This window comes from Chinchilla lanigera, unplaced genomic scaffold (assembly GCF_000276665.1).
Source record: "Chinchilla lanigera isolate Chin_1 unplaced genomic scaffold, ChiLan1.0 scaffold00035, whole genome shotgun sequence".
NCBI lineage: Eukaryota > Metazoa > Chordata > Mammalia > Rodentia > Chinchillidae > Chinchilla > Chinchilla lanigera.
In genome coordinates, this window is record NW_004955436.1 from 17,257,563 (window position 1) to 17,285,022 (window position 27,460).

General features: G+C 38.6%; 1 protein-coding gene across 1 annotated transcript in view; it reads right to left on the reverse strand.

The window, feature by feature from the left end:
• Positions 1-27,460, reverse strand: part of Aig1 (androgen-induced 1) — a gene marked incomplete at its 5' end in the record, with an annotated part of 228,393 nt that extends 200,933 nt beyond the window's left edge. Inside the window, 1 exon segment of the mRNA XM_013516660.1 lies at positions 27,323-27,460. Coding sequence (XP_013372114.1) covers positions 27,323-27,460 — 138 coding nt within the window.

Here is a 27,460-nt window from a genome sequence, read left to right on the forward strand (position 1 = left end):
AAAAGAAATGGAGGAATATACTATTTTCCTGGAAGGTATAATATTAAAAATTGTCGATTCTCCCTAAACTAGAGATTATAGATTCATTATTCTCCTAATTAATAACCTAAAAATCACTGTGCAAAATTTGGTGAGCTGATTCTAAAATTAAATATAAATGCAAAGGGTCAAAAACAATGAAAATAACCTTGAAGAACAAAGTCAGAGGATTTACACTACAAGAAATCAAAATTTAATTTGCAAGGATAGTCAATACAAGAGGGTGGTACAAACAGATAAACAGACCAGTGGAGAAGAACAGAGCTTGGACCCAAACTCAAACCCAGACCCTGACTTATAGCAAAGCTGACCCTGGACAAAAGAATGGATAGACATGTAAGAAAAAAATACTTGAGTCCTACTTCACACTATATGTAAAAATCAGGATTGTAAATGAAAAAGACAAAATGACAAAGATTGTAAAAGACAGCATAGAAAAATATCCTCATGATCCTGGCTTAGGTAAATACTTTTTAAAAGAACCCCAAAGAAAAAACCAACAGTATTAAATGGATCGATAAATCAGACTTCATTGAAAATAAGAACTTCAATTAATCAAAAGACACCATAATACAAAACAAGCCTTAAAAAATATATTTGCAATGTATATATCTAAAAAGACACATTTTTAAAATTCTACAAATGAGAAAGTAAGAGATCACTAATTTTTTTAAACTTTTAAAATTTATTTTAAAAACAAAAGAAGGAAAACATATTAACAAACAGACATCCATTTACAAAATAGCATAAGAACAATACAAGCAATACTGAATTACAGACAAAGTGGTAGGAAATTAACAATAGTTGTTGTATTACATATTGATATCTTCAAAGTGGTTTCTCAGGAAAACAGAGACATGCAAGATTGATCAAATAAATAATCATTAACTGTTCCTTTCATTAAAGTGATAGAAGTCAGTAGTACAACTATGTTAGCTATCCTGTATATACACACACACATAATTTCCCCTTCTTTCTTTTCCCTCATCCCAGTTACTCTTTATTTTTGAGCATTTTCCTTTCATTTCACAATGTCTGTCATATGAGATCACTAATTTTTTAAGTGAACAAAAGACTTTAGCAGGGATTTCATGCAACATGTTATTTATATGGCCAAAAAGCCAATAAAAAAGTATAACAATACAAGTGGTCAGAAAAATTCAAAGTAAAACTACAATGAAATACTGCTACAGACTTACTAGTATACCTGAAATTCTAAAAATTAAATAAATCAGAAAATGAAAACCACTTCCACTATAAAGTGTTGTAGAGGATATAAACTAACTGCAAGTCTCCAACACTGTTAGCATGAATGTGAATTGTTAAAGCATTTCAGAAAACTGTTTGTCTAAATACATGTGTACCTTACAACCCAGCAATTCTACATATATAGAAACATGTACATTGAAGCATTTTTCTTGATATCTACAAATAATAACTCAAAACTGCATCAGCAATAAAATGCAAGGTAAATTTTAAAATACACTAAGTGAAAAGAAAATGATAGACCAATATCCTTGATAAACATGCTAAAATTCTCAATGAAGTTCTTGCAAATCAAATTCAACAACACATTAAAAAGATCAACTGGTGAACTGGGGATTTAGCTCAGTGGCAAAGCGCCTACCTGGCAAGTGCAAGATCATGAGTTCAATTGCTGGTACCAGAAGAAAAGACAAAAAAAAAAAAAAAGATCAACTGGGTTTCACTTCAGGGATGTAACAAAAACTGATAAACATAATTCACCATATAAATACAATCAATGATTTAAAAACACATGATCATTTCACTAGATATAGAAAAGCCTTCAGTGAAATTCAACATTCCTTCATGATGAAACCCTGAATAAACTAGGCAGAAAGTATCATATATAACATAATAAACACTATATCCAATAAATCCATACTGACAAACATCATATTAGATGAGTAAACCTGTAAGCATTTCCTCTGAAATCAGGAATAAGACAAAGGTTTTCCACTCTCACCACTCTTCCTCAATACACTACTGGAAACTTTAGCCAGAACAATCAGGCAAAGAAAGAAATAAGAGGAATACAAACAGGAAATAAAGGAACCAAATTATCCTTGTCTTCAGATGGTATGATTTAATACCTAGAAAACCCTAAAGAGTCCACCTAAAATCTTTTGGAATTGACAAAGATATTCAGTAAAGTAGCAGGATACAAAAATCAACATATAAAAACCGGTAGCTTTACTATACATCAATAATGAAATCACTGATTAAAAAACACCAGGAAAACAATTCTATTCATATTAGCCTTTTTTTTAAAGGGTAAGGAATGCATCTAACCTGGGAGGCGGAAGACTTCTGTAATGCAAGTTATAAGATTATTAAGAAAGAAACTGAAGAAGACAGAAGATGGAAAGACACCCTACGCTCAGGCGGCGAAGAAATTAATATTGTTAAAATAGCCATACCACTTAGGATTAACAGATTCAATGCAATCCCTACCAAATACCAATGCTATTCTTCACAGAGCTAGAAAAACAATTCCTAAAATTCTATGGAAGTACAAAAGACCCTGAATAATCAAAGAATCCTGTACAAAAAGAACAGTGCCGAAGACATCACAATACCTTTCAAAATACCATACAGAGCCATTATAACAAAAATAGAATGATATCGGCATAAAAATAGACATGTAGTCCAATGGAATAGAATAGAGGGCCCAAGAATAAACCTGCACATCTACAGCAATCTTATTTCAACAAAGAAGCCAAAAATATATGTTGAAGAGAAGACAGCTGCTTCAACAAAAACTGGACATCTACCTGTAGAAGAGTCACACTAGATCTCTTCTTCTTATCCTGTACAAAGATCAATTCAAAATGGATCAAAGACTATAATGTAAGATCTGAAACCTGAAATTATTAGAGGAAAACAGGGGAAATATATCAAGATATTGGTATAAGTAATGAATTCTTAAACAAGATTGTAATAGCTCAGGAAATAACAGCAAGAACTGACAAGTGGGATAATAGCAAACTTAAAAGCTTCTGCACACAAGAGGAAACAATCAAAAGCTATGAGAAAACCTACAGAATGGGAGAGAATCTTTGCTAACTACTCTTTGGGCTAAGGACTACTATCCAAAAATATTAAAAACATTTTAAAACTTTAACACCAAAAAAAAAGTAATCCAATCAATAAATGGACAAATGATCTGATCAGACACTTCTTGAAAGTACACATGGCCAGTAATTATATGAAAATATGCTCAACATCTTTAGCCATCAAGGAAAATGCAAATTAAAACCACATTGCAACTCCATCTCACCTCAATCAGAGTGGCTACTATCAAGAAAACAAAAAATAACAAATGAGGATGAGCACACGAATAAAAAGGAACCTTTATATATCTTTAGAAGAAATGCAAATTAGTATAACCACTCTGGAAATCAGTACGGAGGTTCCTCAAAAAGCTAAAAAGATAACTATCATATGATCCAGCTCTACCACTTCTGGGTATATCACTGAAGGACACAAAGTAAGCACAGTATAGAGACACCTGCATACCTCTATTTACCATGGCACTATTCGCAGTAATCAAAATATGGGACCAGCCTAGATGCCCATCAACAAATGAATGGATAATATATACATGGTATATATACACAACTGAGTATTAATTCAGCCATAAAGAGCAAAACAGTGCCATTTATAGGAAAATGAATACAACTGTATAGAAGGCCTTGTTAAATGAAATAACCAGCCTCAGAGAGAGAAGCATCACATGATTTCTCTCACATGTTGAATCTGTGGGAGAAAAGCCAGGAAAGCAGACAAAAGACTTATCAGGGAAGAGACGGGCAAGAAAGGAAGAGGCGACAGAAGGCGAGAAAGGGTAACAGGAAGAGTGGACACCATCAACGTAAAACAGACATGCATGAAAATATCACAGTGAAGCCTATCATTTCATACAATTAATATACATTTATACTAAAATAAAAAATACATAAATAAAAAATTTAAATACACTAAGCTGAATCTTACACAGCAGTAATCAAAACAAAACAAGTGCTATGTACAACCATGTGCATAAACCTCACAGAAACTCTGATCAAAGGGACCTGGAGAAAACACCATAAAAACTGAGAGATTTCATCTCTACGCAGTCTATGAACGGGCAGCAATAATCTATAGTAACAAAGGTCAAAACAATGGTTACCCTCTGATGAGCTAAATGACTCCAAGGGACGCAGAGCTGTTTCTGGGGTGTGGGTCATGTTGATAAGGCGGCAGTAAAGCAGATGTGCTCCCTTTGCAAAACCTGGCCGAGCCATTCCTCTAGGATTTGTGTACTTCTCTATTTCTCAGTATGTCTGTTGTGCTTTGAAGTGTATGCGTGAGTGTATGAGTGTGTAAAATGCAGCACAGAAATATGGAAGCAAGTATGGAATCATAGTACTCCACACTAACAGACCTACAGCACAAGAATTTAAAACCTGTGTCGAACAATAAATATCTTGGAAAGCTGGATACCTGTGTGCATCCCTCACATACATGCTGGAAACCAGTCTTTGAGAGCAGTGAAAGTGTTAATATCCTCACATACAGTTAAAAGTGTAATTTTATACACCAGCGCCAGATTCTGGGCCTCATCCCAGCTGCAGTTGTTCAGTGAGAATTCTCTGAGCTGCACACTGCCCTTCTCACTTTATTCCTAGAAACAGAGGTTAGATCAGGGAAAAGGAAAGGGAAGGCCTTCTGTCTGTCCTCACACCACCACACAGATGCCAAAGCATTTGACCACCATTCTCAGAATCTGTTTTCTGACCAAGATGTTTCACTTGGTTTTAGGTTTCTCTAGACAGTGTCTCAAAATGAGTAATTTTTTCTTCTATCTATGTCATAAGAGTAAGAAATTCTCAAAAAAATGCTCCTTCCCAGTGTTTCAAGAGAGAAAGTCTGAAAAATGTTTGACATGGAGTTGAGTCTACTGCCTCTGACACCTTGTTTGTCACAGAACGCTTGTGCAGCAAACAAAGGGAGGGAGGTCTCTGCCCATACAGAGCATGATCTTCCCTGGACTCCAAATACGGTTTACTTAAGTGCAACTGGGAGGTGCAACCCAGCATCGAAGCTTTCATGCACCCATTCTGACAAGTCCCAATGTCTGAGCAAGACACATAGTTCAAGTTAAAACAACAGTAATTCCAGGAAATGAATTTTCACAGAAAGTTTTATGTAACACTACCCTGTCTGTCAAATATTTAACTGACCAGGAATTTAATGGAAGCATTTGTCCTTTGTTTCCCTCTGTTAGACAAGACATAACCAAACTAACTCAAGGAACCACAGAAATTGGAACACACACACACACACACACACACACACATACACGAATAAATGAGGTTAACAATGTTTCCAAGTTATCTCTGTGTATAAGGATATTTTAGTTGATATCCAAGCTTTCAGAAATGACTTCTAACTCACGGGCTCAGAAAACTGTTACATAATAAATCTCTTCCACCCCTGACCCAGAACTTTCTCCTATTTTCCAGTGTCCATTTACCACATCCTATTCCCTTCAGAATTTCCTGTCCATGTTCTTTTCCACACTTGGCACAGTGATTAAAATTCAAGTAAATAACTGGTAGGCTTTCCAGATCTAGTCAGCTGGCATATTTCCGGCACTTCCACTCATGAAGGAAAGTTTTCTATTTTACTCCTAAGGACACTACCATTTAAAAAAAAATCTCCATTCATCACTTAGCATAATTTTTTATAGCTAGCTTTCACAATCTAGATGGTAGATGTCTGCAGCCATGTTAAATACTTTGGATAAGCTATCACTGCACTTGGTCTAAATAAATTCCCCACTGTATTTTTCTTTGCTCAAGACACTTCTCTACAATGAGTTAGCAAGCAACTGTATATTCAAATTAATCCTTAACTTTATGCTCCAATTAAAAATTGCTTTTCCCCTTCAAGAAAGTTTTAACCAAATTATTGACACTTCTATAATATTTTTAAACGAAGGATTTCTTAGAACAGTGGCACAAAAAATTTCACTCATCTGTAGAAGCTGTAAATATTGTTTTAGTTTTAAAATATAAAAATACCAGAACAAGGGATAATGTCAGAGTCAGGGTATGTGGGGAAGAAGAGTTAATCAAAGGTATAATCTGAAAAGTTTTTGTCAGCATGAGGGTGTTTGGAGGCCAGGTTTTGGGACATGATTAGGTCATGGAAGTGGAGAGCTCATGCGCAGTATTAGTGCTCATCTATAAGAGACCTCCCAGAGACCTCTTTCCCTCCACCATGTACAGAAACAAAAAGAAACACGACGACCTATGAAGCAGGTAGCAATCCCTCACCAGACACTGAATCTGCTGTTGCCTTGATCTTGGACTCTCCAGATTCCAGAACTGTAGAATTAAACCTCTGTCGTTTATAAACCACCTAGTGCATGGTACTCTGTTGTAACACTTAAATGGCTAAGACCCAAGGAAAGCCACCCTGAACCTAATTCAGGGTCAAAATTACTAAAGGACAAAGAATTTGAGACTTGGGAGATGAGGGCATATGCTTTCCTAATTGACAGGCTGCCAGACTGGATTACTGGATTACTGCCAGAAATTAACATACCTAGCTTTTGTTATTCAGTAAATATTTGTGGAGGAGCCCAGACTGTGCTAGGACTATTCTTTCCGATGAGGGTTTGGAAATTACCAGGACACAGTCCCTGACCTAAGACAATGCAGAATAAACTGCAAGAGACGGAAACAAACAAACAAAACCCATAGTCATGAATTTGTCTCCCAGGGCTGCCGGAACAAAGTAGCACCAACTAGAAGGTTAAACAGTAATTACTATCTCAGTTTTGGGGGCTGAAAGTCTGAGATCAAAGTGTCCACAGGGGGGCTGGGGATTTAGCTCAGCGGCAAAAGCGCCTGCCTGGCAAGTGCAAGGTCGTGAGTTCGGTTCCCGGTACCGGAGAAAAAAAAAAAAAAAAAAAAAAAAAAAAAACCAAAAACAAAGTGTCCACAGGATGGGCTCCTGGGAGCATCTGCCCCATGTCCTTCCCCTAGCCTTTCCACACACAGTTTGCTGGCATTCTTGGCCTATCGAAGCAGCAATCCAAAATTCTACAGTCATCCCCACACGGTGTTCTCCCCCGTGTGCCCATCTATCTCCGTATTTCCTTTTTCATGAAAGCATCAGTCATATTGAACTTGGAGTCCACCCTACTCGACCACGACCTCATCTAAACTTACAAAGACATCTGCAATGACCCTGTTTCAAAATAACATCACAGTCTGTAGTCCTAGAGGTTAGGATGTCAGCATACGAATTTTCGGAAGATGCAATGAACCCAGGACGATCCACAGTGGAAGTGTGAGCCGGGAAGAAATCGGCTTTGGAAAAGAGAGGCGTTCAAGTGCACCACAGTTCAGCACCAGGCTTTGGAACGTCCTTGTAGAGTCAGCACCATTTCTGTAATGGTCTCCACTCTTATCAGCTGTTTCCAAAATCAGGCCCCTGACCCTCCCATCTGCCCCACATGGAGGTCAGGTGTACACAGAACTAAAATCTCGAGGCATGAGTACTACTGCAATGAGTGTGGGTGACAGTAGTGTGAGGGGCCTCACCTTGCACTCTACTTCCAAAGCACTTAACTTCCCTGTGTCGGAGCCCAGAGTGCTCTAAATTTCCAAAGGAACAATCAGAGAACATAGTACCACATCCTCCTCCGCAAAATGTTCCATTTGGTTTATATACCCAATGCAAACATAAAACTATGCTCCTGGACACATTTTTTCTGGAGCCGTGGGAGAAATATTGATATCATTCAACACTTTTTTCTCAGAAAATCCTACACTTCTGAGTGTTTATAGTCTGCTTAGGAAAGCATTCCAGCTATCATGCTCCTAGACAAATATTTTAGCTCAAGGACATAAATGATATTATAACTACAATACACACCAAATTTCTGAACGTCCTGACATGCGTTCCCGGAAGGCCTGTGCTCTACCTGCTCATCTTTCACAGGAGCATCCTGAAGGCTTCTCCACCCCAAGTGCTGCCTCAGCACCTCCCCCTGGCCACTGTCCCATATTTTCTTCTTGGTCATTGCACTGGCTAGCTTTCTTGGCAGAGGAGACAGTGCACCAGTTATATGACTCTTGCTGAGCCACACCCTCAGTACTCTGCTATAGTCTCCATGGTCTGTCTCATGTTGCCCTTATTTCACAAGAAATTTTATGAAAATAGAGAAATGTAACAATGAGCTGAGAAGCATGGTGAGAATCTTACCTTAGCTGAGCTAACTTGTTAATGTGCTATTTCCTGCTAAGGATGGATAAGTCCCACTTCTTGGGCTCCATTCCAAGCCTGCTGGCTATAGCTCTTAGACACTTCAAGTTATTCTATACTTTCTATGTTCCCTCTAATCCAGTACTGAAAAACAAAACCAAAAGAGCTCATGGCTGGTTTCTTGGTCATTTTCCTGTTGCTAGGAGATATTAAACAACACCTGCAACTTCAAGAAGGAGAAATTTACTTTGGCTCCCGGTTTCAGTCCATGGTCAGCTGGCTCCAAGACAGAAATGGCATTGTGGAAGGGCCTGGGAAGAGGACGGTCAGTCAACCAGAGGAAGACAGAAAGCAGAGGAGTAAGAGGAACAGGGGCATGAATACATCTTTCCAGGTCATGTCCCCAGTGACCCATCTCCAACCAGGCTCCATCTCTTAGTAGCACATTCGACTACTGTATTTATCAGTGGACAAATCCACTGATGAGTATAGCAACCCAGGATCCTATCATTTTCCATACACCTGAGGCTTTGGGTGCATAACCCTAAATCTAAACCATAACAACTGGGAAAAGCTGAGGAGGTTTTAATGAACCAAAGGCCACATACTCAAAGAGGCCTTTAGAACAAGAAAAAGCTCAGTTGAGACGAATGACCACTATCCTGCACCAATAATGTCCCAGGCTTGGAAAAGGGTCCTTATGGGTAATAGAACCCTACTCCTGACACAAGGTCAGAAGGAAGTCCCACGGTCAGAACTAGGAGGCCAGAGTCCCTCATTTACACCTGTGAAAGGACTGGGTGCACACAAAGCAAAGACCTTTACATAACAGGCTGTACATAATGAAACTTTTCAAAGTTTCTATTTTTAATTATAGTACCATTTGTTTCCACAGAATGATCAGCTACAAAACTCGTAAATAAGCAATGTCTTCAGGAGGCACTAGACAAGCAACACAGAGGAGGCTCAGAAACTGATTCAGGCTAACCTTTGCCTCCATATCTACTTGTCATATGACTTCTGGGGGACCCCCCTGAGGCTGATTAAAATCTAAACAAATTCCCATCCTTCCTCTCCACCACTACCACTACCAGCAGAAGCAAAGCTACCAGGAACACTGGTCATTACTTCTGAAGAGATGGAGGGAAAGTTATTGTGATGGGTCAAGTTCTTTTCCCCACTGTCAGCAAGAATCCTACCCAGTGACAGACCTCGTCCAAGGCCCCGGTAGTTCTCTTTCAGTGAGCACTTTTGGGTTAGAACTTATCAGGAAGAAGGACATTCAGTAGCATGGGTTAGAAAATGTCTATATTTATCACCTCTACACTGTCAATGCTACAAATGACCTCAATGAGCTAAAACAGTGCACTTCTAAATACAGCCATGTACTTCACCAGACAAAAACAGAATGAACCCATACACAGCATGGCCCCTGATGGGGGCTGACTTAATTTAGCTTAAAAATATTGCCCTCTAATCCAACAATGACTGTTAGGGGTAGAGTTTTTAATGATTCACAATATTATGCAAATCTCAAATTATATTTCTATACTACTTTATAATTGTTGGAATTTGACACCCCCCTCACATGGCAATATTTTTGAAGGTAGAAACGTGTATGTTAATTGTCATTGTCTTACCATAACTAGCATAGTGGCAAACGTAACTATTCAGAAAGTGTTTCTTGAATAAGCAAGTCAACTAATAAAAATGACCAGTTTCTCATTGCCTTTGGACTAATTTTATCTGTATTATTTTATTTTACTTTACTTTATTTTTTTACTTTTTGCAGTCCAGAGGATTAAACCCAGGGCCTTACTCATGCTAGGCAAATGCTCTACCACTGTGCTCATCTCCAGCCCTATGCTGGTGCATGTTTGTAGTCCATAATGATCACATCCCTTGTAGAGAGTTGGCACATGTCTACAACACATCTAAATTCTTTTTTTAAACCCCTCCCTCTCTTTTCTCTTCCTCCATCTCTTGGTATACTTCAGTGACACTTTCTGGACCAGGTCCTGTTAGAAGCAGGGGACCACACAGCAGGAGCTATGTGGTGGGTGAGCAAGCCAGGCTTCATCTGGGTTTACAACTGTTCCCCAGCCCATCACCGCCTGACCTCTGCCTACCCAGCAGTGGTATTAGATCCTCCAAGGAGCACAAACACCATATGAGCTGCATATGTGAGAAAACTAGGTTGTATGTTCTTCCTGAGAATCTAATGTGACTAGAAATAAAATGCACAATGAAGTGATAGGCTTGAGTTATTCCCAGCCCCCAACCCTGTTCCATGGAAAAATTATCCTTCATGAAACTGGTCCATGTGCCAAAATGGTTGGGGACCATAGCTTTAAGGCTCTGGGATAATACTTTTTTAAAAATAATAGTCCAGTGAAGAGGTTTTTTTCTTTGTTTTACTTTGGTTTTGATTTGATGCAAAAATACATGGCTACCTGACATATCTATATTCATCTCTGCTCTTGATCAAATTTTGTATTAAGATTATTAGATCAAATCTTTTTTAAATACAAGCACACATGAGAGGGATGAAAAGCAATATTGGTCACTATTATTTTATCAGAATATTTTTTCATGTTAAAATGGATGCAGTGCCAATTTATATCATCTCTCACAAGGTATGCCTAAAAAGTAACCCAAAAGGCTCTGAAATCATCAATATGTCCTCTTCCCAGTTCTTGGATGTTTTAAGTCCTTTTGTTTGAAATTATTTTCTAGGATATTAGTTTCAAAGCCATAGTAAGTGGTTTCTATAGTAGCATGTCTAAGACTTCTCCCAGTTCCACTTCACAGATGTCTTCCTCTCCCTGTCCTTTCCAATTTGCCTTTTTCCTCCAACCAATAGTTCCTTGGAAATTATGCTAAAAGAGTGGGAGAAAAACAATATGATTACCTAAACAGTGCGACTCACACAGTGTTGTGAGTAACAGGTAGAGGCCATGCTTGCAGGGTGTGCTTTAACTGATGGACTATGCTTGCCAAGATTTTTTTTTACATCAGGCTCGGGGGTCTCCTGGATGCTTCTATATGTGCTATCTTTACTTGTCATTTTCTTGCATTATTCTCCTAAAACAGAATCTTGTAGAATGACAGCCAGTGTCTTGGTTACTTTTCTCTCGTTGCTGAGACAAAATACCCAACGTCCAACATGAAGGAAGGAAAGGTTTATTTAGCTTACAGTTTGTGGAGGTTTCAGTCCATAATTGGCTGGTTCCGAGGCAGAAGATAACAATGCAACAAGCAAAGAGGGAAACGGCAGCCGCACAGCAAAGCAGCCAGAGCAAAAAGGGAGGAATGGCGGCAAGCAGCTTCTTTCCCTGCCTTACTTTGTAAACAGGCTACCCCCACCTAAGGGGCGTGTAGCTCTCACATAATCTCCATGCCCTCCTCTTCCACAGGCTCAGGATGTATACAAAGTAAACATTCTGGCTTCCTGCTGAATCACTTAGCCAAACCTCTGTACTCCCCAAGTTGACACAATGTATCAACCATAATAGCCAGCAATCTCAATCTAATTTTAACAAATTTACTTACAGTGGTCATTTAAAAGAGTTTAGCATCAAGGCAGATAGAAAGAATTTTAAGAAAAAAATAACCTCTCTGATATGCACACAAAGGTGATACAAAATAAAGCTTGACAATTTTGTAATAGTGAGCTTAAATTATACAAAAAATTAAGTATGACCATTTTAGTCTCCTGTCTCCATTAATACCTTATAAAATCTTTTAGGAGGGTGTTATGTGTGTATCACTTGCCTTTTAAAATAAAGGAATAAAGACAGATGTGAATATTAATAGAGCCCTATTAAAATAGAATGCATTAATTAATATATTTTCCTAATAACATTGACTTCTATAATTTCCTAAAGTAAGTGAATGCTTTTTAAAAATTTCATAGATCAAAGTTATGCCAAGTGTCAGTGCTTTCTTTTTTCCCTTTTTTTTTTAAATAAAACTAATGAGTAGCATTTTCTATCTAGATCACACTGAGACAAAATAGTAGTATCAAAAGAATATTTTTAATGAAAAAATATCCCCAACCATCTTTGAAGTCAAAGAAAACAACTCAGGTCAGTGAGCTACAAAGAGATTTCAAAGAGCAAAGAGAAGTAAATCTTGTGGCTCATAGTTCTGCTTGACAGTAGGAATGGTAAGAAATCGACGTGAGAAGAAGAGAAAGTACCAGCAGAAGCCGTGCAGTCAGTGGGTGGCATCAGGTCCAATGCCCTAGAAAAGGTAAATATACTTTAAAATCAGCATGACACCACTGGTATGCAAACAAAGTTGGACTTGAATGAAATTCGGCTGTGGCCCAGTTTTCCTAAAGCTGCTCATTTTCACTCATGTTTAGGTTTGGCACAGGGCCTCCCAAACAACAAATCAGGTGACATTGCACACATACACAAGCCTAATAAATCATCCTGTCAGCTAGACAGTAACATTTACATATCATCCTTACAGTTCTTAATTGGCTAATCAGTTGCAAGACCAAATTGCATAGTACTGGAGGCAGCAAAAAACACAAGCGTGTAAACAACATCACAATGGACCATTGTACTGGCAAGTTAGCCCTGCTTAAACATACTATTTCTATTTGGATAAAGAAAGCCTTCATAATGATGCCATTTTTATAAAGGCCCTAATCAAGCAAAACTAACCAACACAATATTACGTTTGGGAGTACATACTATTTAAAAATGGAGTGGGTGATAAACACAACATTCAGGATGGTAGCAACTTCCAGGCAGCAGGCAAAAGTATGAGCTGTGAAAGGAACGTAACATGGAAAACAACAGTAGCGGTAAAATTAATTTTAGAACTTTCCTTAATAACTAATGTACACAAAGATTATTTTGTTAACCATTTATTCCAGAATTCGCTTTTTTTAAACCCCTCTCTTGCTCAGATATAGAGTATTTTATGGAACAGAACATAGCAGTTTTAGCTTATGGAGAGAGAGTACCTATATTAATTGTTCAACACCCCACTGATAGCAAGTTTTCTGGGTGACAGCTTATAAAGGTTTGTGCAGTAGTATCAAATAAAAAGAGCTGCTAATATGTGCCACTTTTTAGTCAAAAACAAATGCTCTCATCTTCAGTGGAATAATAAATAGTACGTAGTTGCTACCCCCAAGACTAGTGAAAACTGATCAAAAAGTTTTCACTGAAATTTCTACATGAAATGAAGCTCGTTGATTTTTTTTTTAATTATGTGCTTCAGCCCATAGGAAGATTATTCTCTGGTTATGAGCAATTTCCCAAGCAGGGAATACTAACAGATCACTTCCATTGTGTAACTAATATACTAGCTCCCCAATATACTAAATTGAAATCTTTAAGAGTGAGATATAGCTGCTGAAATGTTTGCATTTTTAGTCCAATTCAAATAAATGAGATGGCCATTAGCAAAAATGAATAGAAGATGCTAATAAAAGTTCAATTAATCTGTAAGAACCCAGCAGTCATGGGTAATGGTGGTATCTTAGATACAGAACAATAGGAGAGAAGCAGACATGGGTGATGAAATTAAGAACTGTTTTGAACATATACTGGAAAGGAGGCAGTTTGATATAGGAAGATAGAGCTCAGGAGAAACTGGGATCAACATATGGATCTGAGAACCATCTTCACATAGAGTATATTTAAATCCACGTGCTAAGTGATCACCCCAAGCTAGTGAATGTAGATTAGAAAGAGAATATGGTTTAGCACTGATTCCTGGAGAATTCACCATTGCGTGGTTAAGAAGAGAAAAAGATATCAGCAAGAACAACCAAGGAGAAACAAGAAAAAGGTCAGAAGAAAGCCATGACAATGTTGTTTCCCAGAAATCAAATTTTAGGGCACTGTTTCAAGAAAGAAAAAGTGGCCAACTGGACTAAATTCCCCCAAAAGCATCAGTTAAATGAGGACTCAGAGATGACTACGGTATTTGCTGACGTGGTGGCCAGTGACGGCCTTGATTAGAGATCTTTCAGAGGAGTAACATGTGGTTTAGAGAGAAGGGAGAAAGAAGCAAAAGCCAGAAGCACAGATTTCCTTCAAGGAATTTTGCTAAGAAAAAAGAACCAGCTCTTCTGTAGGGTGAAGTCAGTACAAAGACAAACGCTATTTTGGAGAGAGAAAGTAGAGCGGGGTTGACAGACAGAGAGACAGAAGACACAGGTGGCATAGCATGTTCATATGCTGGCTGAAGTGCAGCGGCTGAAATGGAAAACTCCGATACAGAAAGAAGAATGAAGCCCAGGGCACAAGGAAAGCCTTGACCGTGGAAGTATAGCTGATCCACTGCAACAGGAGAGGAGGTGAAGCAGCTTCATGTAAAGATGGGTTGGTGGATTTGATAGTGGAAGAATACACATCTCTCATCTGATGGCTTTTGTTTTGTTACTGAAACAAGCAGCAAGATCATCGTGCTCTTTGGCTAAGAGAAAGATTGCTCCCTGAGTGACAGAGTGAGCAGAGTGAGAGGATCAAGGGAGGGACTGTTAAGATATGACAGAGGAAAATGGGTGGAAGGGGTTCTGTGAGCACAGAAGAGGAAGCTGACTAGGACAATGCAGTACACCCCTGAGCAGCGCTGGGGGTCCACCTGGTGTTTGTGCTGCCACAGGCCTAAGGGCAGTAACCTAACTCCCATTTCTAGCCTATGATTTCTGGCTGCATATGGTGATCTCTACACCCCATCTACACTGTATTTGTCATTGCCCTGTCACTAGGACAAAATATACGACACTTAATTCTTAAAAGAAGAGAGGTTCATTTTAGCTCATGCTGGCTCCAAGGCAGAAACAGGATGGTGAAAAGGCCCGAGCAGAGGACGGCTGCTTGGCCCAGTGCAGCCAAGGCAGACAGATGAGGGAGTACAGAGACAAGAATGCACCTGTCCAGGTCATACACACATGGACCACCTCCACGCAGGCCTGCCCTCCTAACAGCACATTCAGCTTCTGAACTCTACAATGGATGAATCCACTGATTAGTACAGCATCCCTAATCCAATCACCTTTCAAGCACTTGACACTGTGGGGGGATTCTATAGGTCTAAACCATAGCACCTATGAATTGCCCCTTTTTAAAACTCATCTAAGTCACCCACTTGGACATGCTATCTCTCTTCCCCACCAGCACCTGTGCTGATACAGAAGTGACCTGTTCTTGCACAGGTTATGCACAGGTTATTATTGTTAACATTCCTATGTGTTTTGAAAAAGTAGCAAAGTGTGTAATTACAAAGAAAAGGACGTGCAATACCACAGCAAACATACTTTCCTCAGACTCCTAATGTTGGAGAGTCAACTTTTCAGGTTGGACTAATAAATCACTCGTGACTAAGCTAAGTACATGCAAGATGAATAGAACACACAAGTAGACCCATAGCTACTGCACACAGAAAGACAGGTTCAGTCTCTCTTCAGCCATGCTAATTCTATACTAATTAGGATGCTCCAGGCACCTGAAATTTATGTTCAGACCAAGAATTTATGAGCTCAAACCAAATATCATAAACACAGAGTTAAAGACAGCTAATCATTTATATTTATGAAATATATAGTGAAAGATAGGCAGTTAATCTATTCGATAGGAAATTATGAGGCTTAAGTACCTTGAGTGATCCCTGGTATTATTTTTCTATAATTTTTATAATGTTAGGAGGAATACAGAGAAGCCTGTATTTTAAACACTAAAAGAAGTGTAATTGATTTAAAGTTAACACATTCTCTTAAAGACTTCAGTATGGCTACTCCTCCTCTGGAAACTTACCCTAAAAAAGTAATCACAGATATATGTAAAAACTGACCTAGTCATATATTTAGTAAGACAATCAATAGAAACACATAGATGGATGAACATGCAAGTAATAAAAAAGGTAAGAAAAAACGGAACAAGGCAAGGAAAAGGTCAAAAAAAATTTTAAAAGAAAAAAAATAGGGACTAAAACCATATGAAGGCCACTTCTGGTGCCAACCCACAGAGAGTAAGCTGTCATCACTTCCAATGATCGCTAAATCCTGTGAGCAGGATACACAAAGCAGCTACCTGAGGACTGAGAAGTACACAGTGGCTGATGGACTGGGAAATAGGAATAAGATCCATAAAGGTGAGGCTCGAAGATTTTTAATCGCCTTTGTTCCCCACGTAAGAGCTGAGGGCAGGCTGATTCCTGAAACTATATAGCAAGCACCGACAGCAAGAATTCTAGAAGAAGCCCCTTCTTTCCAGCCAGAGGACTGGGAAAGAGACTTCTATGAGCTAGAAATCCTGACTCCTCCCCATCCTCAAGACACACTCCCACCTTTTATTTCCCATTAGCATGCATATCTCAAACACCAAGCAAAACCTCTCTCTGGCCACAGGAAGTAGGAAAAAGGAAGCTCTATTGTATGAAGAGTGTGTGTGTGTGTGTGTGTGTGTGTGTGTGTGTGTGTGTGTGTGTGTAGAGCAGAGTATATTTTTTCCTTTCTTTTTTCTTGCTGCCTCACTGTAAAAACATCCTCAGCTGTGTGGCCTGACAGCACGGCAGCATAGTAGGCTAAAATTCTGAAAGGTTCTACTGTTCCGGCCACAGAAATAAAAAAAAAAAAAAAAAAGGATATAAGAGAGCTGGAAGGTAGAGAAAAAGGCTGAAAAGGATCAATATGCGATTCTCACTATTAACTGACATCAGTCTATGCATGCAACAGGCCTAAGGAAGTAGAGCAAAGGCATCAAGTGCTGAAATACCACATAACCCGTGCTCACACCCCAGACTGATCCCTGAGTGGAGCAAGCTCCATGCAGACTCAACAAAGGACAGAAAATCTTTGGAAATTCTGCAGATATCAGAAATACCTCCATGAGATAGAACATGCAACCTGAACCTAATTAGACTGATTGCATGCTAAAACAAAGAAGCAACATTCTCTGTAAGATTTTTAAAAGGACCCCAAATTTCACAACATAATATTCAAAACTCTCAAGGTATAAAACCAAGTAATTTGTCATGCACACAAAAAGCCAAGAAAATGATGCAATAATAAAAATATTTTCAAAAATCAGCAGATGCCAACTCCATAACTGCCCAGAAGTTGGAATTTTTCAGCAAGGGGTTTAGGAAGCTCTTTCAATGATTTTCCATTAAATAATGGTGAACACCATTAAAATGAATGAAAAACAGGAACTTATTGCTGGGTAAGAATAACTGCAAAATAGAACCAGAAGGACATTTTAGAACTGAAACACATAATATCCAAAATTCAAAACTTCACTGGACAGGCTCAATAACAGACTATAGATCACAGAGGAAAGAGTTGGTAAATTGGAGATAGATTAATAGCAATATATGATCTAAAAAAGAAAAAAAAAGGTTGAAAAAAAATGAACAAGTCCTCAGTAATCTGTGGAACAATAATCAAAATGACCTGACACTCATATCAATGCAGTCCCAGAAGGGAAGAAAGAAATAGATACTTTGCAGAAACAACAGCTGGAAGCTTTTCAAAGTGGGTGGAAGACATACAACTACAAATTCCAGAAGCTCAACAGACCTTTATCAAGATATACTCATAAAATCATACCCAGTCATATCATAAGACCACTGCTAACCTACAATAGTGAGAAAAGGCTCAAAGACAACCAGAGAAAGAAAACTACACATGCATTCAAGGGAACAATGGTTTGAATAACTGCAAATCTGTCATTGTAAATGTTAGAGGTCAGATGACAATGGAGCAAGATTTTCAAGTAATTAAAGAAAAGAACTGTTAACCAGGATTTTATATTCAGCAAAATATCCACTAGGAAGGAAACCAAAGCAAAGATACTTTCATATGAAGGAAAAATATAAAATTTGTTGTCAGCAGACTTCTTAATGAAATGCTAAAATACGTCTTCAGGCTGAAGGGAAATGATATCAGAGGAAAATACATAAGAACTGAAAGACTAGCAAAACAAATGATAAATATCTGAGTAAATATAATAGATCATTTTACTCTATTGAGTTCTTTAATATATTTTACTATTGCCTGAAATAATTCTAATACTCTCTATGCAGTTGTCAAATTACATAGAAATAGTAAATGTGAAAAGTATCACATAAATTGGGGAGAATAAAGCCACTAAGCTTGTATATTTCACTTAAAGTGTTAAACTAGTCATTGTAATTAGATTATATAAATCCAGGTGTATATGTGGTAATCCATACAGCAATAACTAAAGTAACACTGTTAAATGCATAATTCAATGACACAGCATGTGCTTAGCATGTACAAAGCCCTGGCTTTGATCCACAGCACCTAAATAAATAAGTGAAATATGAGCACCATATGAATGGACAGTAATATTATTTGTAGATACTGACAAAATTATTCTAAAATTTATACAGGAAGACAAAATAATTAGAACAGCCTAAACTAATTTTGAAAAAGAACAAACTGGAGGACTTGTGCTACCTGCTTGCAAGATTTACTATAAAGCTACAATAATCAAAACAGTATGGTACTCGGGAACACACAGACACACTGGGAGAACAGAATACAGAGTTCACAAACAGATCCACAAATGTAGTCAACTGATTTTTGGCTAAGGTGCAAAAACAACTCAATGGTAAAAGGATAAGCCTTTTCAAGAAATGGTGTTTTAACTGTTCATCATACACAAAAACAAACAAAAAAATCACACATTTAAAACTATAAAACTTCTAGAAAGAAACACATGAGAAAAACCTTTGACTTTGTGTTAGGCAGAGTTCCCAGATGCAACATCAAAAGCATGTTCAAGAGAACAAAACAAAATGATAGTCTGGCTATCATCAAGATGATAACCTTCTGATCTGCAAAAGGTATTACTGATAAAATGGAAAAGATAAGCAGAGATAGGAATCCAATGTCTGCAAATCATGTATTTGACAAAGTAATATTATTTGGCATGTATAAAATCTGTCAAAACTTAGTAACCAGGACAAAATCCAATTTTTTTGAATGAGGAAAGGTTTGCATAAACTTCACAAAAAGGATATATAGATGTATGATAAAAACGCACAGGAACAGATACATAGCATCATAATCATGAGGTTAATGCAAATTAAAATCACAATAAAGTATGAGTGCACAGCCACTAGACTAGCAAAGCTAAAATAGAAGAGAGCACTATATACTGCAGAGGACCCAGCAAGTGGACATCTCACACGTTGCTGATAACATCACAACATAGCACAGCATTCAGGAAAACACTTTGGCAGTCTCTCCTACACTTACATATACACTTGCATATGACTGTGTAATCCTGCTTCTAAGTATAAACACATTAAAAATAAAAACTCATGTTCATATGGAATTTGTACACAAATATTTATAACAGCTTTCCTTTTCATCACTCCAAACTCGAAAAACTCACATGTACTTCAACTTGAAAAAGGACAGACAAACTGTGGTACATCAATACCATGCAATACTACTCGGTAATAAAGTGGAATGTATTATTGATACACACACAATATGTTTGAATTTAAAATGCATTGTTGCTAAATTTAAAAAAAAGCCAGGGGCCAGGTGGTATAACATATGCCTGCACTCTAGGAAGCTGAGGCAGGAGGATCTCAAATTGTAGCCTGGGCAATTTAAGTGACTTAATGAGACCGTGTATTGAAATAAAAACTTTAAAAAAAAAAGCCTAGAGTTATAACTTTGTGCAAAGGCCCTGCATTTGATCCCCAGTACTGAAAAAAAAAAAAAAAAAACTGAAACACATACTGAATTTTTTTATAGAGAACCAAAACTATAGGGACACAAAACAAATCTGTGGCTGATGAGATTCAAGGGAGAGGGGTGAGGTGCATTGTAGCTCCGTGACACAACATGTGTTAGCGCACAGGAGGCCCTTACCACAGAACCTGTTCTACTCAGTTCTGCTCAGCAGCACCAAAGAATAAAAACACAAGGGAACTCAAGGAGAAGTTTCACTATGAGGAGGTAAAAACAGAAAGGAATACTTTGAGGTGATTACAATTATAGTTATACAATTCTAGATGTATCAAAATTTATAGAACTTGGGTCAGGGGATGCAGCTCAGTGGCACAAGTACCTGCCTGGCAAGTGCAAGGTCCTGAGTTCCATTCCCGATATGATACAAAACAAAACAAAACAAAACAAAAAACTTACAGAAATTAACAGTGACTAATTTTGATATACCTGAACTCAAAATTTTATAAAGACCATGCATACCTATTGTACTTTGGAGTTTCTTTTTCAAGTGTAGTGATGACTGAAAAGGCAAGTATAAAATACGGTACTATTGTAACATTGATACCTGAGTAATACTATACTTTAAATTATTGAGTAAAAGTAACTTTTACAAAAAGTGTGATTTTTTTTCTCAAATCTAACTATACATGAGCACACATATATATCTGTATATATCTATGTGGTTTCTCCTCTGTGTGTACAAAGTTTCAAAATAATTATTATTTTGAAGCACTAAAATGCTAAGATGCAGGGAAATTAGGGAGGATTAAGATGAAATATATTTTCTTCCCTAAGATTACTGTACAAATCTTTTATTTTTAATGCCCAAGGTGGGGGCCCAAATGTACAACTTTTCTATAATGACTATATATTGCTTTTGGAATTAAATTGTCAAATCTCAACTCACCTTGGAGGTCAAAATCAAAGTCACTATGAAGGGGCCAGAGCACTGTCCATCTGACTTCTCAGGATTCAGTGCTCCCATCCTATATCTTGTTCCACTCTACAACAGAGCTGACCAAAGGGAGTGTCACTCTCAAAGACAGTCAGTTAGTTCTCACTGCACTGGGACCGGGCCACCCCACAGGAGAGAAAAGAGCCCTTCAACTGCAGGACCACAGCCTGCACAAAAGAAAGCTATGCTGCCATGGAGCCTTAAGCAGTAAGATTTTTCCAAGCATGCTTGGATCACAGGAACATCTGATTCAATGTGGAAAATTGTACTATTGTTCACGCTTCCACAGAAACATGTGACACCGCAGGGGAACACAGAGAAACAAACGAAACCCTCAAGAGCAGTTACCAATTTTGCTAACTGTTCTAACAGACATGGGGGATTGGTGGAGATGGGGGAAGAAGTGAGTGACCTCAACCGTGGTCAGATGACTTTCTGTAATTTCAATAACATGCGCAGCTAAGAAAGGGAATAGGTGACTCCATCAACAACAATTTCCCTCACTCTGACAAATGCGGGCACTGTTTCATGTCTGAGCCAAAAGAAACACTTGCAAAGAAGGTGAAGAGGATTCTAGGCAAAGGATTCTTCTCACAATTCTTCCTGCAGGCGAGGAAAAAATATTATTTGATTCTTCAAGTTTATGTACTCATTTTAGGGTCAAGTCTGGGTCTCCTGGAAAAAAAAATGTAGTTTCATGCTCTTTGTTTAAGATCCAAAATAATAAAAATAAACAAAAAAAAGCCTACCTAATTTTCTGCACTGAGCAATGAACTAGTGGCCTCTATGTGGCACCTTGTGGTTTTGACTGGCAAAACGCAGTACCATAGTTCCATAATGACATGCAGAATCTCTTCTCAAGATATTTTATTTCCTATTTAAATTGAGCCATGAACTACAGTCAAGAATGTATTTTATGGTAAGTTTACATGGAAATATAAGACCAACTCAAGGGGGCTGGGGATTTAGCTCAGCGGCAAAAGCGCCTGCCTGGCAAGCACAAGGTCGTGAGTTCAGTTCCCGGTACCAGAGAAAAACCAAAAAAAAAAAAAAGACCAACTCAAGTGCAAAATTCAGGACACTTATGCAGCTTATTCTGTCTCTAACATTTTTCTAAATGTCAAAAGTTTTCACATGTCTCAAAGCAAAAACATATCCTCCAGGTACATTTGACCATTTCCTGCTCTTTGAACATCCTATGCTTTTCCCCTTCAGAACCCTTCTTTACCCTGCTCCATCTGTGGCTGTCTTAAATTCTCTTGCAAAATGGATTTAGATAACAACAAATATACCTAGACTCTATCACTTTAAACTTCTACAAAAATTCTTTCACCCAGCCAAAACACGAGACTCTGTCTTTGGCTTTCATAACATTGCAATATAAAAAATATCAACTCTAAGAGTATTTCTATATAGTCTGCTAACAAATGATTGCAGGTATTATTTATTATGCTGCCTGATATCCTTTATATGAAGGGCCCAGTGCTAAGTAAACTTGAACAGTCAGTACTTGGAAAGAAACTGTATTTTTCCTGATAAATTGTAAGGTTTCCTTTATAATTAAATAATGTATTCCTTTTTGCTTTAGCTTCTGTGGAAATTATCTAAATTTCTTTTTCAAATACAATAACTAATCCATTCCTGGAGCCTAAAACCTATTTTTCTCTTTTATTTACAACTTGTATTTTTTAACATATCTTTAATTATGTCATAGCGAAAGATACCTTAAATATGTTTTGAAAGTGGACAGAATTGATATATGAAGGCTGGGTCTCCTAGCTATTCCACATTAAACTACAAAACAAAATAGTACAGTTCAGCGTCCGTCAAACTAGAATGTGCACAGGAATCAGCTGAGGCTCTCATTGAGATGCAAATTGATTGAGAAGTGTGAGGTGGAGCTGGCTCCCAAAGAAGGCTGATACTCCTGTCTCAGCCCACACTGGCATAAGCATTGTCTCAACAGCATTCTGCCAAAGCATATGTGAAAAGTCCGTACAGGGGGAGAAATGAGCAGGGTACAGCCCTAAGATACAACAATGCTCAAAACACTAAGCACCACAAACTAGAGCAAAGGAGAGAGCCAGATCTCCGTTTCAATTTTTAACAGTCGAAAAGTCTCAAGTCCAATGTCATTATTAGTTCAGTTTTTAATACCAAATACCCAGTTCATGTTTTTCAAAGAAGTTGAGTCTGAGATCTGTCAAACATTTGACCAGTCCTATTTTTTTTTTTTTTTTTTTTTTTTAATGTTTGGGGAGAAGACAAGGGAAAGTATACCCCTTAAAAATTTGGAAAGAGAAAGTTTCCATTTTTTCAGACTAAGCACCTACTATACTCCAAGCACTACTTTAAGGCCTCAAAACAGAGTTGCCTTGTTTTACTTATTTACGCTAGTTTTACTTTATTCTTTTTATTATTCATCTTTTAGGGCAATTACGTAACTTGGAGAATGATTGTTTAGCTAGTAAATAAAGGAGTACATCTGCACCACTTGAAGGAAATTCATGAACTGTGATATTGACTAAGGAAATATTTTAATTTGTTTAAATCTTTATTTGTTTTCTTATTTCCAGTAAAGAAGATTCCTTCTCCTGGTCAGGTACAAAGCATAACAACAGTTTCTGAAAAACTTCACAGTAAAGAAAAGGCCTGGTATTTCCAACGTTGTTCAGTCTTTATGACTTCTTATAATGCCCATATATATGTCTGCGTGTCTCCTCCACATAGCTTCATGAATGAAGATAGGAAAACCCATTTTGGTTAAAGCTAAAACCAGCCAATTATCTAATATACATAAAGGACAAGTTGAGTCCTGTATTTATTCTCTATAAGTACAAAAACAGTTAAAGCTTTTTCTAGGTCAAAGGTTGTAAAACCAACTGTATTCATTTTCTATTGCTGTGATAACAAATTATGATAAATTTAGTGGCTTGGGCAACACTAGTTTATTATTTTACAACTGTAGAGATAAGAAGTCGTTGGAGTAAAATCCAGGTATCACCAGAGCTGTGTTCCTTCTGGAAACCCTAGGAAGAAATCCATTTCCTCATCCTTGTTTCTAGATGCTTCTAGATGCTTCCTTGGCTCAGAGCCTCCTCCTCCATCTTCAAAGCCAGTAATGTTGCCTCTCCCTCTGATTTTCTTCCAAAGTCACATCTTCCTCCAACTCTTCTCTTTTTGCCTATCCCACGTTTGAGGACTTTCACAACTATACTGAGCCCAGATGGATATTCCAGAATAATTTCCTTATTTCACAGTTTGGTGGATCAGCAACTTTAATTCCACCCACAACCTTAATTTCCCTTTGCCATATAACTTCTCATAGTCATAGATTATAGGCACTTGGATGTGGACATCTTTCGGGCTCCATGATTCTGTCTACCACACCAAGACAGTGTTTCTTTTTCCATTTGATAACTTGAATTTTCCAAACACCATTTAGTTCTATTACAGTCTTTCAATACTGGGAAAAGCAGCTCTTGGAGAATGGCTGTGTACCATTACTGGTAGTGACAATCTATCCTTCACCTTTTGTCCACAAGCTCTAGTTCTCTTGGAATGACTCTCCTACCCAAACAGAAATATGAAAATGGCTGGAATGGCAGCTATCACATAGCCATCTGCACCTGGATACATTGGCTCCAGTTTCCTGAGTTTACTCCCATTCCAGTAGCTGATGCTACAGAATGTGGACTCCAACTGTGGCCATCAGGACTGATGCCCTGCCTCTGCAATCCAAGTCAGTCAGAAAAAAGTCTTCGTATTAAAATGTTGAAAAGCTTCTAAAATTGCTCCCATAAACTTACAGCCATTAAAACTGTCCAAGGCAATAGGAAATAAAGTTTATTCAGTGGTTTTTTTAAACACACACACAGATGTAGAATTACACAGGTAAATTTTAGTAGCCTGATCTTTTCATGCTGCCTAGCAGTACTGACAGCTTGATTGTTTTAACAGCTGTATGATGCTTAGATGCTAAGGCCTCTAAATCTCTAATGAAAGGAATAACACTTCATGTGTTTTTATGAATATATTCCAGATATACTTTCTCACAGAAACTCTGGATAAAGAAAATTATTTTATTCCAATCCAGAGGCATGTATTGTATGACAGGAGAGAAGGTTAGCACTCTGCTTGACAAGGATGGAAGAGGCCCTTGGGTCTGCCAGCATGCATACAGTTAAGGTCCTGCCACCTACTTTGAGGCATCAATCAGGAGCCATAGAGTAAAAAAAAGTTAGAGTGATTGGTTAAAGCCCCTATGAAAATACTGAGTCAAATACAAGAATGAAATAAAGTTTAAAAAACTGAATTTGAATTGATGGCCTGACTAGTGGGAGACTAAATTGTGATTATTATCATGTAGAATAGGAAAGTCCTATCACCGAACGCCAAAAAAGAAACTGCATGACAGCATACCCAACTGACTCTCCTACTGTTTCATGTCACACAAAAGGTTACAGGTATATTGTTTCTTGTGAGCCCTGTTTTCTAGTGCACTGTAAGCAATGCCAGTAGGAGAAGTAGTCATCTCTCTTGGGTTAACTAACGCCCTCATTCTACCCCTCTCACCTGCTGATCCAAAACAGCGAATAAAGCAAGGGCACAGCTGAACAGTGTAGACAGTCCACTGCTCACTCCTTGGCAACACTCCAAGGGTCTGAGATCTGAATTAGGAATAAGATAAGGCTTTGGACCCAAAGGATGTTTGCTCACATAATACCTAAAAGGATTCTGAAAATGGATGCACATATTCAGTAACATCTAACCGTCACTGGTCAAACTCTTGAAGGGACATAATTTCTGACACTTTATGTGTGGTAAACATGCTTTCCACACATATTTATCAGAACTTCTGGGCTGCAGGGCTCACTCAATCTATACAAAATGTCTGCTACATAACACAACTGGCATAGCCAATCCTCACTGTCAAACCAATTTGTCCAGGTATGAAAAGTGTCCTTTTGACGGCCATCTATCCTCTGGGAGCTAAAAGGAACCAGCAGAAAACCACAGCACAGAGCTATGCCACGTGCTGCTTACATGGATAAATAGAAAGAAGAAAGGGAAGCTCCTCCCATATGCAGAGGCAGATTACATTCAGCGAAGAGTGAGAAATGGACAGTCTGAAAACGTAAACACTACGCCACAGGCAGACTTGTGTGCCCAGGGACGGAGGGAAAGAATTTAAATTCCTCTCCAAAATTATCTCATATAACATAATGGCAAGTGATACTTCTAAGGGCTCTGAGTACATTGCTCTGAGGCACCTTATGCCTTTGGAAAGATCTTTGAAAACGTATCAAGATACCTTCTTCAATACAAGGGTCAAGGAAAGAGATGACAACCTTGTTGGTATGGTCAACCTTGTGTATAACCTTGGACAGATGGTTCTACCATTCTGGGAGTTAGTTCTACATTTTTTTGAATCATACAGAACTTCACTGATAAGTTTTTTAAACCCTCTTCCCTTAGAGGTTCATCTTTTATGAGTATGTGTATTTGTGTGTGTGTGTGTCTGTGTGAGTGTATTACCTGGATTTAATCACCCTTCATTCAGAAGGGCCTAAATCCACCTTATGGGCCGTACGCCCACAGTCTGAGTCTCTGTAGGAGCCCTTTAGGGCCAGACGCTATTATAATAACTTTCACCATTAAGGGCATCATGTTGTGTCAACAGAGGAGCTGCTTATGTAAACTACTGCCGACTTTACATAAGGAGAGAGCGGTGCACAGCTAGGCTACAAATGCACTTTGAAACTCTGGCTCCCTAATGTTTCTGGGGAAAAGGTTGGAAGTACTGTAAATTACTGACAATGGGGCAGAAAGCAGATGCAAAGACGACAACTTTATTGGGTACTTTCTCTCCCTTAGGAGAATTTGTGTGCTTTGGGGCAAAGCTCCCAGTAACTAGACAATACCCAGCGTCCTTCGGCTGCTGCAAGTTTATCCGCTGGTGGTGCTCTGGAAAGCACCTTGGGGGCGAACGGGTCTGAAGCCACTCACGACCAAGGTCGTCCGACGCGTTCGGTAATCGAAGAATCTTCCCATGTCATCTTAGGCGCAGGTCTGTGTCCCCTTCCAAATGGCCCACCGGCCTCGCTGCGCACCTTCCTCGTCCTCCAGCCACCGGGTAAGGCTGGGTGGCTCCCGAGGCGGCGCAGCGGGGACAGCCAGGCCTTGAGACGCACCCACTGGGGAGGACGCGAGCAGAGCACAGGGTGCTGAGGGAGGCGCGCCCCCCGAAACACACACGAGCGCGGGGCGCGGCGTGGACCGGAGAGGGGAGGGGACGGCCTTACCAGATCAATGAACGTCAGGAATTTCCAGCTCCCGCCGTAGGTCTGATGCGAGGGCATTTCGATGGCCTTGTAGTTGCACAGGATGGAGCAGTAGGACAGCAGGATGGCCACCCGCAGCACCTGGCAGGGCACGAGCGC